The sequence below is a fragment of the Anomaloglossus baeobatrachus genome, chromosome 2 (assembly GCF_048569485.1).
Source record: "Anomaloglossus baeobatrachus isolate aAnoBae1 chromosome 2, aAnoBae1.hap1, whole genome shotgun sequence".
NCBI lineage: Eukaryota > Metazoa > Chordata > Amphibia > Anura > Aromobatidae > Anomaloglossus > Anomaloglossus baeobatrachus.
In genome coordinates this window covers 371,330,637-371,348,900 of record NC_134354.1, presented here as the reverse complement: position 1 = coordinate 371,348,900, position 18,264 = coordinate 371,330,637, and the positions used below count along the sequence as shown (strand labels likewise).

At 45.9% G+C, this 18,264-nt stretch overlaps 1 protein-coding gene across 1 annotated transcript in view; it reads right to left on the bottom strand.

Annotated features, from left to right (window-relative positions):
• The window catches only part of SH3D21 (SH3 domain containing 21), a 271,986-nt gene that overhangs the window by 141,047 nt on the left and 112,675 nt on the right, over positions 1–18,264 (bottom strand). Inside the window, exon 8 of the mRNA XM_075336044.1 lies at positions 4,880–4,998. Within this exon, the coding sequence (XP_075192159.1) occupies positions 4,880–4,998 (119 nt within the window). The remainder of the gene's footprint in view (positions 1–4,879; positions 4,999–18,264) is intronic.

Below are 18,264 nucleotides of genomic sequence, written 5' to 3'. Positions count from 1 at the left end.
TCAGACAACCCAAACATATCACATGGGGATTAATACAGGTATATACAAAGTATCTTGACATCCTGAGGATGTTCTCTCACTTTCTCAAGATGTCTTGATTTGGAGGTGAGAACAAAGCCAGCTGATTATCTGCAGGGATCACGATTAGGGATGATCGAATACCTCAAATATTCGGCTTCGCGAATATTTTCCGAATACCTTTCCGCTATTTGACTATTCGATGGACAATGTAAGTCTATGGGAAGCCTGAATAGTACCGAATAGTTGTTATTCAGGTTTCTCATAGACTTACATTGCGAATCGAATATTCGCGAATAGTGGCGAGGTATTCAGAAAATATTCGCAAAGCCGAATAATCGAAGTTTTCGATCTTCCCTAATCACGATACATGATTATTCCCAGGACCACCAGTGCTGACACACCGCTGGAATGGCACCAGAGGTGAGAATAAGTGTTGTTATTTTACTGGGGCAAACATAGGGATTAAGAGGTGTCACACTGGGTGTGGGGAGAGACACCCAGCAAGTGGACTCCTGGGAATAAGGGAGGCTGAAACACAAAGAGGGGGGTGACTAGGGGCTCCTGCGCTGACCCTGACACTGGGGTGCCCTGCACTTGCCCTCAAACCACATGTAAGGGTTAAGAGGTGTAGCCCGCCAATGAGTTCCTGTCTCCTAGCCAGACCCTAGGACTAAACCCCACCACCCACCAATCCACGGAGGGAAAAAAAACACAAGCAACTTCTCCAAGTGAAGAGTATAACCCACACTGGAGGAGTGAGAGGTCTCACGTTATAAAGGCCCTTAATTACCAGCTGGAGGAAAGGCTCCTCCAACCTGCCAAGGAAGCAGACAAAATACCTAAATCAAGCCCTTAAAGGGACAGCGTCTATTAACGTCTGGACAATCACCGGGCCCTTCTGCACCTGGTCCCAGCAGCAGCACCTGAAGGGCCAGACACATCCGTGACTAGAGGTTGTCCGAGTAGTGGACAATCCGTTTAACAACCGCAAAAAGTGATATCAAAAAGCATAATATTTACAGTTGTGCAGCAGTTAGGGGAGGTTATTATACAGGTTATGTGATATGTTGAGCCTGTGTATCTTGTGGAAGCAATGATTGTCAGCTCAGCGACACTGGAAAAATGATTGCCATGAGTAGATACTGTGCGTCTGGCACCGCAACTCCAGTGAAGTGATAAATAAAATGAGGTTTACTTGTATGCACATTCATTTTACTAATGCTCTGTTATATATTCTATTATTCTTTCCTTTCTAGTTTCTGACATGTCTGCACGAAGACCAATATCTTTTGCATAGACCGCAGTGCGGCTGAATACGGATAATTGGCCTGTGGTTCAGACCTTAGTTTAAAGGCAAATCTTTGTCTTTCAGTAAATTGTCAGATACATTAAAGCATTTTAAAGGGAAGTACAAGTATTTTAGGAATTCAGTTCTGCATTTTTTGATTTGTTACACAATGATTCAATGACAGAAAAAAAACTATTTAAAATACATAAAACTATCATGAAAGGTTCTGTAAGAAGATGATCACACCCAAATGAAATAGGCAAATTCCTTTTGGCACTGGTGTGAGCACTTAGAAAATGAAATGAAACCCGCATACCATAATGTCATGATCAACATATTGCAAAAAACAAAAAGGTCAAATAGACTCCAAAGTTGCAAGTTTTGGACTCCATTCACCTAACTGAAATAGGTGACTCCTTCCGGGGCAGGTCTGAGCCCCATTTTTTGGATGGAAGCCCTTGGCAGTCAGTTACGGCACCTCAGGCGAGGTCTGAACCCAGCCAAATATTGATGTAATACTGATGCCATTGTCTGTTATAGGTGTTTCCTAATACACTCATATGAAACAAGTCTGCACTTGCAAACATATGACTGAATCTGCTTCGTTAATATTGTAACACTGTAACTGATCATATTTGTAACGGTATCCTGACATTTATTCTACGGTGTTGTGGAAATGTTATTATATTCTTCATGCATAGTGCTGCACCAGTCTGTCTTTGCTTGCACTCATAGTAGTTCTATGATTGTAGTCAAATGGAATGGAGGTGCGGATGTTAGAAGTCTATTCACGGACACCTTGAGGCCCAGCACGTGGACTACAGCGATCAGTAAGCTATCCCAATCTTATCAAAAGGGAATAAATTAAAAACTTGCTAAAAAAAAAATTTAAATTAGTAATTTATAATTCTAGTTTATAGGATATAAAAAAAAAATATATATATATATACATATATATATATATATATATATATATATATATATATATATATATATATATATATTGCTATCTCATCATTTTACATTGCTGCAGTTTACACAACTGTTGGCCATACTCAATTTTTGGAACTATCTAATAATCCAACGTGTATACGGGGCTCCAAACTCTCCCCCAACATACATGTGTGTGGGCTAGGAAAAGTGGTTGGGATAGTATAACTGCTCATCAGCTAATATAAATGTCCAGTTTAAAGGGTTTGTCCACTACTCAGACAACCCCTTCTCAATCAATATGCTTCACCTCTGTAAAATGATAACACCTAAACTCACTTCTGGTGAGTACACAACCTCTTCATGTAGTGATGAATTAAAGTGTTATTCACATTTTCTAAGAAAGGTAAAAGTGTAAAATAGAAACTTTGAGATGCTATAATTTTTAGAAATCCTCTCTGTTTTCACAATTTCGGCAAGTGTTTATGTTACATATTTAAAGAAGTGGTTCACCCATATTCATTATTGGCCACAACAATATTATGTTGAGAAACATGGTTTCTCTCAAATACAATGTGTTGCCAATAGAGCCTGTGAGCGGCGCTATTGCAGTCCGCTCTTCCCCATCACCTGACCCCCGGGCTCTGTGACCTCAGGGATCCAGTGATGTCACGTCAACTTTCTGATCACCTGACATCACTGCAGCCGACCCCAGTCTCTGTGAGTCACCGGGCTGTGGGCGGCGTTTCACCGCTCATCACAGACCAGCGTGTCTTCTGCTTTCGGCACTCTGCTGTGAAGGAGGGAGCAGGGAGATGATGGGCTATGACACTGGGCTGTGATGAGTGGTGAAACGCCACCCACAGCCCAATGACTCACGAAGACTGGGGCCGGGTGCAGTGATGTCAGGTGAGCAGGAAGTTGACGTGATATTACCGGATCCCCAAGGTCACGGAACCCGGGGTTAGGTGATGGGGAAGGGCGGTCCGCAATAGCGCCGCTCACAAGCAGTATTGACAACACAAGGTATTTGAGAGAAACCTTGTTTCTCAACATAATATCAATGTGGCCAATAATGAATTTGTGTGAGCCACTTCTTTAACTATGTTAAGTGTGTGGGTTCTTCTCATGAGAGATCATAGCTGTGCAATGTACTATGGCCAATTAGATGTGTCCACCTTGCTGCTTATCACTTCCCTCCACTCTGCGAATTGAACCATTGTGCCGCCCCTGTGCCAGCAGCCGGGCTGCTCGGGTCTGGATCCGCGGTGGCTCGAGAGGTCTCCGGACCCTGGGGTCATGCGGCCACTCGATGGAAGGGGGGCTAAGTACAGGGGGATGAGAAAGTTCGTGATGCCACCCACGGTGCATGGTAATGTGAGGGACCACCGCTGCTGTTGGGGAGCCCGGTGACGATGGTGTGGCAGCCTGATGTTTAACCCCTCCGTGGGTAGGGGGTTTGTGTCCCGGGGCCCGTCGGATGGTTGGTGTTTAGGTGCCGTTGGGGGTAGGAACAGGGGTTTTCAGTGTACTCACTCAGTCCAGGAATAACAACACCGACAGCTTGTAAACCAGAATTCTGAGCACCACTGCAGCTTGTAGGGAGCACGCTTGGGTCCGTGCCCTTGGTGTTGCTGTTAGCCTGTGGCCCTGTCCTTGGCACCTTTTGTCTCTGTTGGACCCTCGGGTATAAAACTCCTTGGGTCCCGCTCACCCGTATGGCTAATGGAGTGAGCTTGCTCTCAGGGTTCACACGTAGGATTTCTTTGTACTGTATTGGGAAAGTCCTATCCCATCGGTGCACTAGTATCCCGATTTTGGAGCTGGTTGGGGATGACACTTGAAGTCTTCACCCCCGTCGGGTTAATTACCGGAAAGCGTGAAGCTACTTTCCGGCCTGGGGTCCACGTACCCCGTCATGCCCTGGTGATAGCTCAAGGTCACCAGCCGCCCTCCTCGGCAATCCTTGCCCCTTGACACTGTCCCCTGCGACCGGGGTTCCAGCTCCTATCAGGCCCAGACCAACGTTTGCCACCTAGTACTACAGGAGCCCTGCTCCCTGCCAGTGACCTCTCCCTCTCAGAGAGTCACCTCCTCCATCTTTCCTTTCACTCTCTACTACTCAACTCAACTGTCACTTTCTTCACTTTCCCTCACGAACCCCCCAAGTGGGCGGCTCTATTCCCTTCAGGCCCCCCAATGGTGTGTCTGGTGGGTACAGAGTAAAGTGTTCCTAGGATTTTGATTGGCTCAGCTGTTAGCAACACCAAAGGACCAGGACCCGTAACTAAGGAGGGTGGATACTGTGCAGAAGGGCAGATTGCACAATACCCTGTGACGACCTGATAGGCCAGGGCGTCACACCATCTCTATTGAGCTATTTGCCCCATCAAGTAAGTATTTAGTTTTGATACTTTTAGGGCAATTACATCCCACAGTTCTGAATATATGGTCATTGTGGAATTTTGAATAGCTTAATTCTCACTTTCTCACTCTCACTCACACAATACATTCAAGATCACGAAGGTATTTCAATAAATTGTTTTGCTGATTAGTGTCGAAATATTATGTTCATTGCAATTCAATGTTGTAAAGCATCTACACAATCCTAATTTAAAGATCATAAGAAGCTGACCATACCTTACTGAGAACTGCCACCACATCCCCCTTCTTCAAGGCTAGCTCATCAGGCAGAGCAGGAACATAATCAAACATAACCCTGGCAAATTCACTGGTAGGAACTGGCCCAGGAGATGAATCTAAAAGAGCAAATCACAACCATGATTCTATCAATTACACAAAAGGTATATTGCATTTTAAACAGAATCTTTCAGTAGGATCAACCCTCCTAAACCATCTATATGGGCATGTAGGTCATATGAAGCAGAAAAAAATGGTATATTAATATCTGTGATTCGATGTCTTATTCCCAAGTAATACTCGTTTTTCTTATATGTAAATTAGCTCCTCCAAGCCATGGGTTGGACACTGATCTGCATGACAATCTTCCTTCAGAGCTTATATTAAATGAAAGGGGCCATTACCAGTGTGAGACATGTAATGACTGAAAGTCTGCTGTGCTGATCTACATGTCTTACACTGGAAATGTACCTTTCATTTAAAATTATGTTTGTATGTGTTACTATTTTTTAAAACTTGAGACATAACACAAAAGATCAAGCACATACATTTTGGTACTGTAATATTAATAATACATTTCTTTCACTGAACTTTCATAAAGTGTTTATAATTCTGTAGGATACCTAGAGGTTTTATGTACAATAAGTAAATTATATGTAATACTTTACATGTTCTACTCGTAGATAGAGTTGAGCAATGTTCGAGGCTCGAGGTTCGCCAATTTCATGTTTGAGTAATTTTGAGGGGTGTTCGAGCTCGAACTCAAGCTTTTTGCTAAAAGCTCGACAGTTCGAGTTACGTTCGAGAACGGTTCGATAAACAAAAAGCCTAGCTAGTTACTAGCTTTATGTACCCTTCTGCACAGTTTCGACATGGCGATGAATATGTTTAGCGCTGAAAATGCCATTATCAGCATGCCAATTCCAGTCATTTACATGCTGGAGCACACGCTAAACAGTATTCGGAGTCAGGTGGTGGGACAAGAGGAAGGGGAGGAAGTACAGGAGCATTCATATGCGCAAGGGATACCAACATCTACAAGGTCCAGACGTTCAGCATCAGCAAGGCGGCAGGCATGGGATGGTGGGGGAGAGGGATTAACAAAGGTGCATAATAGCAGCCGAAATGTTGAGGAAGGTGCAGGAGTCCAGGAAGAAATGGTGGACGAACTCTCGATGGACATGGAAGACTCAGCAGATGAGGGAGACCTTGGTCAATTTTCGGTTGAACGAGGTTGGGGGGAGATGTCAGAGGAAAAAAGCACGGTTATCACCTCGTCGCCACAAACACAGCGAGGACTTGGTCCGCATGGATGCGCAAGACACAGGAGCGCCTTCTTGCTGCACTACCTACAACATGACCCTCGGATTGTCCGAATTAGAAGTGATGATGACTACTGGGTTACCACACTATTAGATCCCCGGTACAAGTCCAAATTTGGAGAAATAATTTCAGCCATAGAAAGGGACGCATGTATGCAGGAGTATCAGCAGAAGCTGTTACTCAATCTTAGCTCGGCTTTTCCACCAAACACCAGTGGTGCACGAAGTGAATCTCCCAGTTGTAACTTGACAAACATGGGACTGTCTCATCATTATCAGTCAAACCGTACCAGCAACATCGTATCTGGTGCTGGTAACAGCAATTTTATGGAATCGTTTCATAATTTTTTTAGACCATCCAATGCAAGGCCACAAGAGACAAGAAGTCTGACACATAGTCAACGGCTGGAGAGGATAATGCAGGAGTATCTCCAAATGAACATCGATGCCATGACTTTGCAACTGGAGCCTTGCTCATTTTGGGCTTCCAATCTTGAAAAATGGCCTGAGCTCGCCACTTACGCCTTGGAGATCTTGTCTCCTTGCTGTGTTTTTAAAAACGAGCCAAGTTGAACAAGTCATGGTTCAGCAAAGACTTTGCTACCTACCCCGGTGTCATCCTGGGGACAGTTAAGGCTGGCGTATTTTAGAAAGTGCTTGATACAAATCTACCTGTCAAGTTTGCAACTGGGGCACAAGTGATGCTATTGAAGGGGTGTCTGTGGGGCCCAATTTTTGGAAAAAAGGGAGACTCTGCTTGGAGTCCCGTTGCTGTGTTTTTAAAAACGAGCCAAGTTGAACAAGTCATGGCTCAGCAAAGACTTTGCTACCTACCCCGGTGTCATCCTAGGGACAGTTAAGGCTGGCGTATTTTGGAATGTGCTTGATGCAAATCTACCTGTCAAGTTTGCAACTGGGGCACAAGTGATGTGATGCTATTGAAGGGGTGTCTGTGGGGCCCAATTTTTGGAAAAAAGGGAGACTCTGCTTGGAGTCCCGTTGCTGTGTTTTTAAAAACGAGCCAAGTTGAACAAGTCATGGCTCAGCAAAGACTTTGCTACCTACCCCGGTGTCATCCTGGGGACAGTTAAAGCTGGCGTATTTTGGAATATGCTTGATGCAAATCTACCTGTCAAGTTTGCAACTAGAGCACAAGTGATGCCACTGAAGGGGTGTCTGTGGGGCCCAATTTTTGGAAAAAAGGGAGACTCTGCTTAGAGTCCCCTTGCTGTGTTTTACATGATTTTAGAAGGGCATGACATGCCTATATCTGTGTCTCCTCCTGTTTTAACTCATCTAGCTGTTTTGTTTTCACATGAGTATATATCCTTGTCACTTTACCATGTGTTTGTGGTGTCTTGGGAGTTGTTTGTCACCTTTTGAACACCTTTGAAGGTGTTTTCTATGTGTTTTTATGTGTTTGTGTTTGCCTCCCATTGTTTTCAATGGGGTTCGAGAGGTTCGTCGAACGGTTCGTCAAGCCGAACTCGAACGTGGTCTCTGTTCGACAAACTGAACCGAACTCGAGCCTTTCCTCATCTCTACTCGTAGATACATGCATTAAAAATAATTTCATGTTATCTAGAACACCTAATTTTGCTTATAATTGATTGCTTAAATTAAAATTAAGTGCTATTATATTCACACGTTATCTAAATAGATGTTGCATCTGAAGGGCATTTAAACAAATTTGCAACTCACAATTTTTAGAAAGCTGATAGCCAATTCCCACGGGAACCTTCCGGTGGCCAAGTTGTTTTAATCACCCAGACTTTGAGCAGCAACTTGATATCAACTCACCTTTTATTTCAAGTAATTTTTCTAAATAAGCTGTCACATGTAAATGTATGCATGATGTGAGAATATCCTCGGAAAAGTTCTTGAGGGAGATATGTATCATTGAGGTTGATAGCGTCGGTGATGTAAGCCCGGTAACAGGCTACTGCATGGTTAATACTTAGTGAGTTAATAGGGCATGTAAGGGCTTGGTTTACGAGCAGTCAAAAAGATTGGTGGGAATGACTGCTCACTTAACTCCCCCCTGTGGTACGTGAGGTATCTCAGAGACTAGTAGTTTCATTCAGGTGTCGGTGTGTGGAAGTGTGCAAACCTCCAGCCAGTGTTGCCCTTGCTAATGAGTTAGACATTACCCTGAGTGAACAGACCCTACAGCTACTGTATATATGGACTTCTTAATATTTTTCTGTTACCTTGTGCCATCAAAATGTTTTTTCTGAGTTTCTCCTACTAAGAGGTATATGGAGCTTGAATAAACCAGCTATACATTTAAACATAGATGGTTCCTATGTCTACCTCAACAAACAGTCGAGTAGGTCAGAATCTTATAAGGAGTAAAAGTCAATTTCTTGCCACCCATTATAAATCTTGTACATGTCCCTATTCACCAAATTTCATCTCTGCTGGCTCCATTTGTTATTATCAGCTTTCATTGAATGCAGTGTCAGAGACTAGCTGCTTGGATATCTCCTATACACTACATACATAGAGAAGAGGAAATCTTGCTCCCCTATTGATTGCGGCAGCATGGATGACATTATATAAAAGAAATAATCAGTGTAAGGGTACGGTTCCACTTGCGCACAGATTCCGATGTGAGAACATCGGAAGCCATATGCTAATGACCCCCTGCTGCGAGCATCAGCCAAGGGTCTTTCGATCGCCTCACAGGTGCGAATAAAAGAGGGAGGGAGCACTGTCTCCCCATCTCCTCCCCGGCCTGTCTCTGCGTATATCGCACTGCAGTCAAATAACATGCGAGTGCGGTGTGATGTTTCACACGCACCCATAGACTTGTATGGGGGTGCGTGAGCCGAGAATCGCTGCCAAACGCAGAATGCTGTGATGCATTCTGCATGCTGCTATGGCATGAGAAATTAATCGCAGATGGACACTGCCCCATAGTTTTGCACTGGTGCGAGTGCAGTCTGATGTTTTATCGGATTGTACTCGTCTATGCAAAACGCAAGTGGAACCGACTCCGGCGGTGACGTAATATCAGATTAATTGATTTTATATATTCATAGATTGGTCATTTCTGAATGTGGCGATACCAAATATGTGTATTTTTTTAAAAAAAAAACTGTTTTATTTTTAATGGGGCGAATGAGGGGTGATTTGAACTTTTATTTTTATTTTATTTTTTCATATTTTTTAAAAATTTGTTTTACATTTTTTATTTAGTTCACTAGTCCTCCTAGGGAACTTTATCACTGCAGTATCTGATTGTGTGTTCATTTCTCTCTGATCAGCAGAAATGCAGCGTTCTTGTGAGTGCCAGCACTCTGTCGGCTCTTACAGGAAGTTCATTATGTTGGCGTCAGGGTCATCAGCTCACCCCGCGCTACCATTGCAACACATTGGCACCCCATGATCATGTCATCGGGCCGCTGATGGCGGCGAGGAACAGCGTGATCCCCGCTGTCATGGGGTCCTTCTCCTATATCACACGATCAACAGAGCGAGAGATGAGTGAGCAATCCAAAGCATATTTATTCCAAGCAATCCAGAATGTCCATCAAATAATCCACAAAACAGAGGGTAAAATTAGTCCAGTAACACAAATATAGACCGGTAAGCGATAAATAAATGTCCAGTTTCTCTCTGAGAAGCCAGTTTCTCCCAGAGGTTCAATCTTCCTGCTTCACTCTTGAAGTTCTCAAACAGACTGCCACATCCCCCCAGGTAAGCAAAGAGGTTAGGTGGATTCCACGCCCCCTTCTCCACACCTAGGGACAGAACCTTGCACTAAAGGGGGTGATTATCTACAGACAATAGAATGTACACATCAGCAGTACAAATAATGGACAGTGAACCACGCCTAAACATGAACCCACACAAAATATTACATGACCCACAATATCCCACCATCACAACCTCTCCCTCCTTTTTACTAAGTGAGTATGCCATGAGGTCTACACAGACCTCTGGCCATCTCACTTAAGTCCATGTTACTCAGCTGTGGATAGTCTATGGTTCTTCTTGCTGGGACAGTCCATCAGAATTCTGGTGTTGGCTTCCAACTTGTTTTGGATGGAGAAACTGTAGATAGTCCCTTGTACAATGGTAGGGTCCTCCTTCACTCAAACTGTGTTTCCTGCACCCACAAATCGACATTGTAGATCTCCCACATCATTTCTAAGGCGAATATCTGCAGGCAGGCCGCTCATCACCCCAACCACACATTGCTTGACCCCAAAGCCAAAGTCCAGATCTACAGTCGCCTTTGGGATATTCCTCATTTGTCCTCCAGCCAATTCAATAATAATACTTGGTCCATGATATATGACCGAACTACTCGGGGATTAGGTATTGTGAGAAATGCCCCGGAGTCACAAAATCCAATGACTCTCTGTCCATCCAGCACAACCTCCTGTAAGTGCTTACTTTGATGGTGAGAGGAACTCGGGGCTGTGGCTTGCACCCCATAAACCCCTAGTGGCCGACCATGAGTGTCTGAGTCATTAGGCAAGTCCACTTGAAGGGGTGAGAACTCTTCCCACCTTGTATTTGGCTGTAGAGAATAAACAGGTCAATTTGGTGCCAGGTCATTCCTCAATCGACCAGCAGGGCAAGTGTTTTGCAAATGCCCAGGCTGCCCACATCAATAACATCTCCTCTGCGGCGTACTCCTTCTAATTTGCATTCTTTAGAAGGCAGTAGGGGAACCTGGTGACAAAGGCCGGAGGCCACACACTCCAACAGGGGCATCTATGGTGCAGGGGTCAGCGGTACACTCCAGTGGAGGTGGTTGTACTTCTTCCTCAGACGGGATGGAATGCACAAAATGTACTGGACGAGATGGAGGTGTGTGGGGCACCCTCCTAGTCCTTGTGAGACAACTGGATTGCAGGTGCCCAGGTTGTCCGCACCCATAACGTCTCCTCTCTGTGATCCACCCGGGGCGTGGTCGGAACTGTTGGGGCCCAGGATTGTGAGCCGTCGTTGTCATCGGCCTGTGGCTGGTTGGAGGGGCAGATATAACTGGAGAGGGCTGGGGAGCAGGAGCAGGCTGTGTCTTATTGTCCAGAAGCCCACTCCATTGCAGTCGGATAGTAAGGGCCTCATCAGCCAGGGCAGCAGCTCTATCCAAGGTGCATGGTGTGCGCTCCCTGACCCACTCTTGTACTTCTGAGGGACACTTGTAAAGAAATTGTTCTATAAGAAATACCTGCATAACGTCTTCCACAGTGAAGGCATCTTCCACTTCCAGCCAACTCTGATATGCCTGGGACATCTTATGAGCATACATCCTAAACGATCCCCCTGTGGCACATGGGAGGTCTCGGAACTCTGCCCTATGCGAGTCTGGGGTGATGGCATGGTAATCAACGATAGTCCGCTTTACAATGTTGTAATCCCGGTTCTGCTGTGAGTCAATGGTGCGATAAGTCTCTGCCAGGCTTCCATTCAGGAGTCCCACTAACAAACGCATCCAGCCAGACTGGGGAACCTCCATCATGACACACTGCTGCTCAAAGTCCTTGAAGAACCCATCCACATCTCTGTAAGCCTCATCAAATGCCTTTAAGTCCACCCGGGTAATCCGTACAGGCTCCTGGATCGCTGGGTTTACACTCCAACTCACATTACTCCCTGTGTCGGACTCCATTGCTTCTTGTCTCCTCTGTGTTCGGCGAGCAGCCTGCTCCTTATATTCCTGAGATACACCGGGGCCAAGAGCTGCCATTTCTTCTTTGAACCTCATCACCCGCTGGCTTTTTGGGGCAGGGATCCCCGTCCCCAGTGCTTGTCTGTCAGACATCTGGTAGGTGGACTGGCTCGCACCCACCAGTAGATCAATTAACACTAGAAGTCCCAGAGAGGGGGCATTTAACATTTCTACCTTTGGAACCCAGAGACGGGTCGAATGACCTGAAGGATTTTAGCTAACATCTTATAATCACCGTCTTTTGTTCTGTAATTAAATCCATTACTGTCGCACCACAGGAGGTTGTTGTTTTCCATTGAGTTTAGCCATTTAGATTCTATTTAGTTCTATTCAGTTTATTGTATTTGTCATTTGATCCTCTTTCGGGACTTCAGGGGGGAGCTCAAAATTTCTGGGACTTCTAGTGTTAAGGCTTCTTTACTCAGTCCCTGGTAGCTCAGGTCTAGATCTCTGACTCTCCCCTTTAGACTGGATGCAGTCCAGTTTCTGTACTCACTCTGTGGGTTGATCTTCATTAAGCTGTGCTCTGTTGGTCCCACCACTGCCACCAGTTGTCTCGGGGTCCTTCTCCCATATCACACGATCAACAGAGCGAGAGATGAGTGAGCAATCCAAAGTATATTTTTTCCAAGCAATCCAGAATCTCCATCAAATAATCCACAAAACAGAGGGTGAAATTAGTCCAGTAACACAAATATAGTCCGGTAAGCGATAAATAAATGTCCAGTTTCTCTCTGAGAAGCCAGTTTCTCCCAGAGGTTCAATCTTCCTGCTTCACTCTTGAAGTTCTCAAACAGACTGCCACATCCCCCCAGGTAAGCAAAGAGGTTAGGTGGATTCCACACTCCCTCCTCCACACCTAGGGACAGAAGCGCTTCAAGAAGCTATAACCTTGCATTACAGGGGGCGATTATCTACAGACAATAGAATGTACACATAAGCAGTACAAATAATGGATAGTAAACCACGCCTAAACATAAACCCACACAAAATGGTACATGACCCACAATATCCCACCATCACACCCCCCATGGCCAGAGCCTACGGTAACCTGGGGGAAGCGACCAATGACGTACCAGTACGTCATTGGTCGTGAAGGGGTTAATAGTGATGAGCAAGCACTAAAATGCTAGAGTGCTCGTTACTTGAATCAAGCAAGTTGGATTGTTATGGTTTGTGGTTCTCCTGAGCCTCGAACCACTCCTGCCCCATCCTCATCCTCTGTGGTGGTGTCGGCTGACTCTCCTGAGCCACCTGTCTACCGCTCTAGGCGTCTGGCTGCTAGAAGTAAGGTGTCCAGAGTCTTTGTTCGTTTTGAGGCTAAGTCCCTGTTTTACCCTACCGCGCATGCGCGGGTTCTCGCTGCCTTTCCTGGCTCTAAGTGTGGGATTCCCGTTATTGCGCATTCGCGTGATGACATCACCAGTGATGCAGCGGCTCCTCATTGTCCACCGCTGATTGACCATCGATGACATCAGCAGTGACAAGGCAGCTGCTGATTGGCCGTCGATGATGTCATTGGTAACGTGGTGGTCCCTGAGTGGCCGTGGCCGGCGCCATTTCCATCTAGTGCCTGGCTTGGGGCAGGGCTTAGTCTATAAAAGACCCTGGAAGACACCCATGGCTGCGCAAGCATCATTCTATTTCTGTGGCACAGGGAAGTGCAGCCATATAGCCGCCATTGCTCCAAAAGGCCCTGTAGTGCCTGTGACAGGGCTGCATGTGAATCTGGAAGTGGTAGGCAGGGATAGGCATCCAGTGCCAAGATTTGCGGCAAGACACAGTCAGGGCCAGTTATCCTGCTTCCTCCCTACCACCCCAGTCGTACTGTGGCAGCTCAGGGAAGCTAACTGGGCTGTGCATACTGTCACGGTGTGCCCCTTTTGCACGCGGACAGTTTTCCACAGGACTCCCTGTGTCATTAACAGGGGAGGTCCAGTACTCGGTGGATGTGCTGCTAACACCACCTATTGTGTTTTTTATTTTCGTGTTTCTCTGAAGTTGAGCCGTCCAGCCACTTGTCCATCTGTGGCTGTGTCATCTGCCCGGAGGACCTTGGGAGACAGTTGATCTGTTATTAGTTTTGCTCTAACCATCCTCCGGCGTAACATCGGATGCTTGGATGAGCTCAATTTGAGTAACAAGTTTAATGGAAGTCAATTGGATACTCAAACACTTTTCCGGTAGGCCTTAGCAGGAGTTCTGGGGGCGGTCTGAAAATTGCTGAAATGGAAGGAAACACCGCAGAAATGGAATGGAAATATCATGGACTCTATATTCACATGTAGCGTTTTTGCACTTTCTCATTGCGTTCAATGTTAGGAAAATGCTGAATGAATTGACATGCTGCTTCCTTAAAAAATGTAGAAGCTTTTCATTTCAGTAAAAAAAAAAAAACAACCATGTGCATTAAATTTAAGAAATCTCATCGCTTTTGCTGGTCCTGTAAAATCAGCCTTAACTTGCATAAAACTCATTAAAAACGTTGCAAAAAAAATGCCACAAAAATGCAATGTGTGAACAAAGACTTAATAGCTGGGCCATCTTTCACCATCACCTATGGCTATAGTAGATTACATTGTATAGGGGAAAATAAAACTACACCTGCTGATAGTCACCGGTAAATGTAATTTTAACATTTTGCTACCTTTTCTGGGCATGGAGTGTGTGACATGGTCAGACACATCCTGTTTAATTTATGAAGGAGGGACTATGATATGAAACTCTTGCAGCTTACAATTAAAGCAAATCTGTCAGCAAGTTTTTTATACCTCATCTGAGATCAGCATTATATAGGCAAAGTGACTCTGAATCTAACAATGTATCACTTAGTTTATTGGCTGAAGCCATTCTAATATAATCTGAGGTTTTCGATTTAGCAAACCAGCAGAACTAATAGAGCTGTCCCACCCACACCAGACACTCAATAGAGATTGTACAACGACAGTGAGGTGTCAATCAGAGGAGGAGGCATGCCGGACAACATGGTGCCAGCCACCTAGTCACAGAAATGATAATCACCAAGTGATTAAGCCTTTAGTTTAAGTAAACAACAGCATAATAGAAGCATAGCTGATTTTTGTTTTTTAACCAATGCAGCATTATGGCTTCAACTTACATAGCAAAAATCTCCTGACAGAATCCTTTATAGAGGAAGCTTTGCATGTGGACTAGGTGGGGATGGAGAAAGAAACTACACAGGGTGCTACGTGCTTGCATACCCTGACTGCTTGAACTGGAAATGTTACCTTTTAGGCATGCGGACATTGAGGCTTTTAGCTCTCAGCCACCACAATATTTCTCAGAGTGCTGTTCCTGCCTTACACCAGCATGTGTCCTAAACCATCACCTGTGCCCTGATCAATGTAGTTAGGTTGCACCAGTATACCTATAAAAAGACAATAAAACAATAAACCATGGCTATATGCCTCTAATCCAAAATTATCTCTCCTCCAGCAGCTATCCCTACACTGAATGCAGCTAACAGCCATATTAATAGGCATTAGAATAGATATGGCAAGTAATGTAAGGCAATTTATCTTGCCTATATGTCTCTAATGCAAAACTATCCCTTCCCCAGCAACTCTCCCTACATTAATTGCAGCTAAGAGTGGTATTAATAAGGAATAACTTAGAATAGCTGTAACCCTGACAATTACTTTTGGTTTTAGGTTGCAGCAGCAAGGACTGTGAGCAGAGTTACAGTAAATCCCATAAATGCAAATTTATCCCTCCTACAGCACCTATCCTTCCACTAAATGCAGCTAAGAGTGGTATTAATAGCAAATAGAATAAAATAGCTGTAACTCTGAAAAAGACTTAGGGTTTTAGGTTGCACTAGCAAGGACTGCTAGGCATCCTAGATGCCTGTAATACATGATCCTTTCTCCAGCAGCTAAGAATGGTAATATTAGAGAATAGACTACATTTTTTACATTGCACCAGCAATAATCTCTGCATATATGCCTCTAATATACTATCCCTTCTTCAGCAGCTCTCCCTACACTAAATTCAGCTAAGAGCAGCGTTATTAGAAATTAGAATCGATTTTTTTAAATAGCAGCAGCAAGGTCTGTAAGGCTAGAATCTCTTGCCTAAATGTCTCTAATACCCTATTCCTTCTCCAGCTCACACTACACAATTTGCAGCTAAGAGCAGTATTATTAGAGAATATAATATATTTGAATTAACCCTGAAAAGAACTTTTAGGTTAACATAAAGGGGGCTTTACACGCTGCGACATCGCTAGCGATTGCTAGCGATGTTGCGAGTGATATCACCCGCCCCCGTCTTTCGTGCGACATTTGGTGATGGCTGCTGTAGCAAACAATATCACTACGGCAGCGTCACACGCACATACCTCTTCTGTGACGTCACTATTGCTGCCAAACAATCCCTCCTTCAAGGAGGAGGTGCATTCGGCATCACAGCGACATCACAAAACGGCCGCCCAATAGAAGAGGAGGGGAGGAGATGTGCGGCTGGAACATGCCGCCCACCTCCTTCTTTCCTTCTTTTCCGGTGGACACAGGTAGGATGATGTTCGTCGTTCCTGCGGTGTCACACACAGCGATGTGTGGTGCCGCAGGAATGACGAACAACCAGCGGCATGCCCCACCAACGATATTATGAAAAGGAGCGACGTGTCAATAATTTTTGCCGTTTTTGCCGTTGATTGTCGCTCCTAGCTGTCACACGCTGCGATGTCACTAACGATGCCGGATGTGCGTCACAAACACCGTGACCCCGACGATATATCGTTAGCGATGTTGCAGCGGGTAAAGCCCCCTTAAGGAACGTAAGGCAGTAATCACTGCCTAGATGCCTCTAATACACTATCCCTTCTCCACCAGTTCTCTACATTACACTAATGGCACCTTAGAGCAGTATTATTAGAGATTACAATATATTTGAATTAGCCCTGAAAATAACTTTTTGGCTAACGTATCATCAGCAAGGTCTTTAAGGCTAGTATCCATGCCTACATGTCTCTAATACATTATCACTTTACCAACAGCTTGCCCTACATAATTGCAGCTAAGAGTGGTATTATAAGACAATAGAATATATTTGAATTAGCACTGAATAAGACTTTTGTGTTAGCATATGTCACGCTCCCCGGGTCCTCACCCCCGTTCCCCGGCTCACCTGCCACGCTCTCCGCTCCCCAGTCACCGGATTCCGTCCGTCCCAGGGCTCCGGGCCCCCGATCCCGGCGCCCGACAGCTTCCCTGGACCTGGCCGGCTCCCCTGCGTCCTCCTCGCAGCCTCCTTCCCTGGCTTCTGGCACCCGGGCGGCGCGCATGCGCATTAGGGCGCGCGCGCGGTCACTGACCCTTTCTTAAAGGGCCAGCGTCCATTAACAGGAAATGAGGTTGCACAGGTACAGGGTATATAGGGGGTCATTGTCCAAGGGGGCGGGGCCTGATCTTCGTGTTCCCTGAGCTAGGAGTCAGGTCTCTTGGTGTTTATGTGCCTGTACTCACCTATCTGTCTTTGTAGAGCCGTACCTGCCTCGCCATCCAGTCTGCCGTGTCCTGATCCCCGCACGCTGTCCGTCTGCCATCTGACAGTCCGTACCATCCCGGATCCCTGCGGTGACCCGTCATCTTGCTTCAGAGGTTCCGGACCCCGCCTGATATCACCTCGGCCTCCGAACCTGAGCTACGTCACCAAGACCACCTTCTGTGACTCCGTGGTCCCTGGGACTCCTCCGCTGCCTTCTCTTGCACGGACTGTTCTACTGCCCATCAGTGCTTCAGCTGCCGGACTCCCTACCACCATCTCAGAGAGTTCGGTCCAGTGGATCCACCTCCTGGGTCTGCCCGACCGCCCGGCCGTGACAGTAAGATCAGGCCATGGATCCCGCTGCAGCACTAATGGCTCTGCAAGAGGAACTCCAACGCCAGCGTGAAGTCCAGACCCGCATGCTGCAATTCATGACCTCCGTGGACACCCGCCTGTACACATTACAAGCATCAATGACGCCTGCGGCACCCAGGTCCCCCGCCAGGCAAGCCATGGCCCCCGCACCAGTGGCAACCTCGTCAGATGCTTCCCGACTCCGTTTGGCGTCACCTCCTCGTTATGCTGGAGATCCCAAGACCTGCAGGGGCTTCATAAATCAATGTTCCCTTCATTTCACGCAGCTGCCACATCTGTTCGCCTCCGACCAAGCCAAGGTCGCCTTTATAATGTCCCACCTAGAGGGCGAGGCGCTGGCGTGGATGAACCCCTTGTGGGAGAAGGAGGACCCCATGACCAAGGATCTTCAACAGTTCCTGCAGGCATTCCGCAGCACCTTTGACGAGCCGGGACGCGCTTCTGCCTCTGCTTCATCACTCCTCCGCCTACGTCAAGGAACACTGACGGTG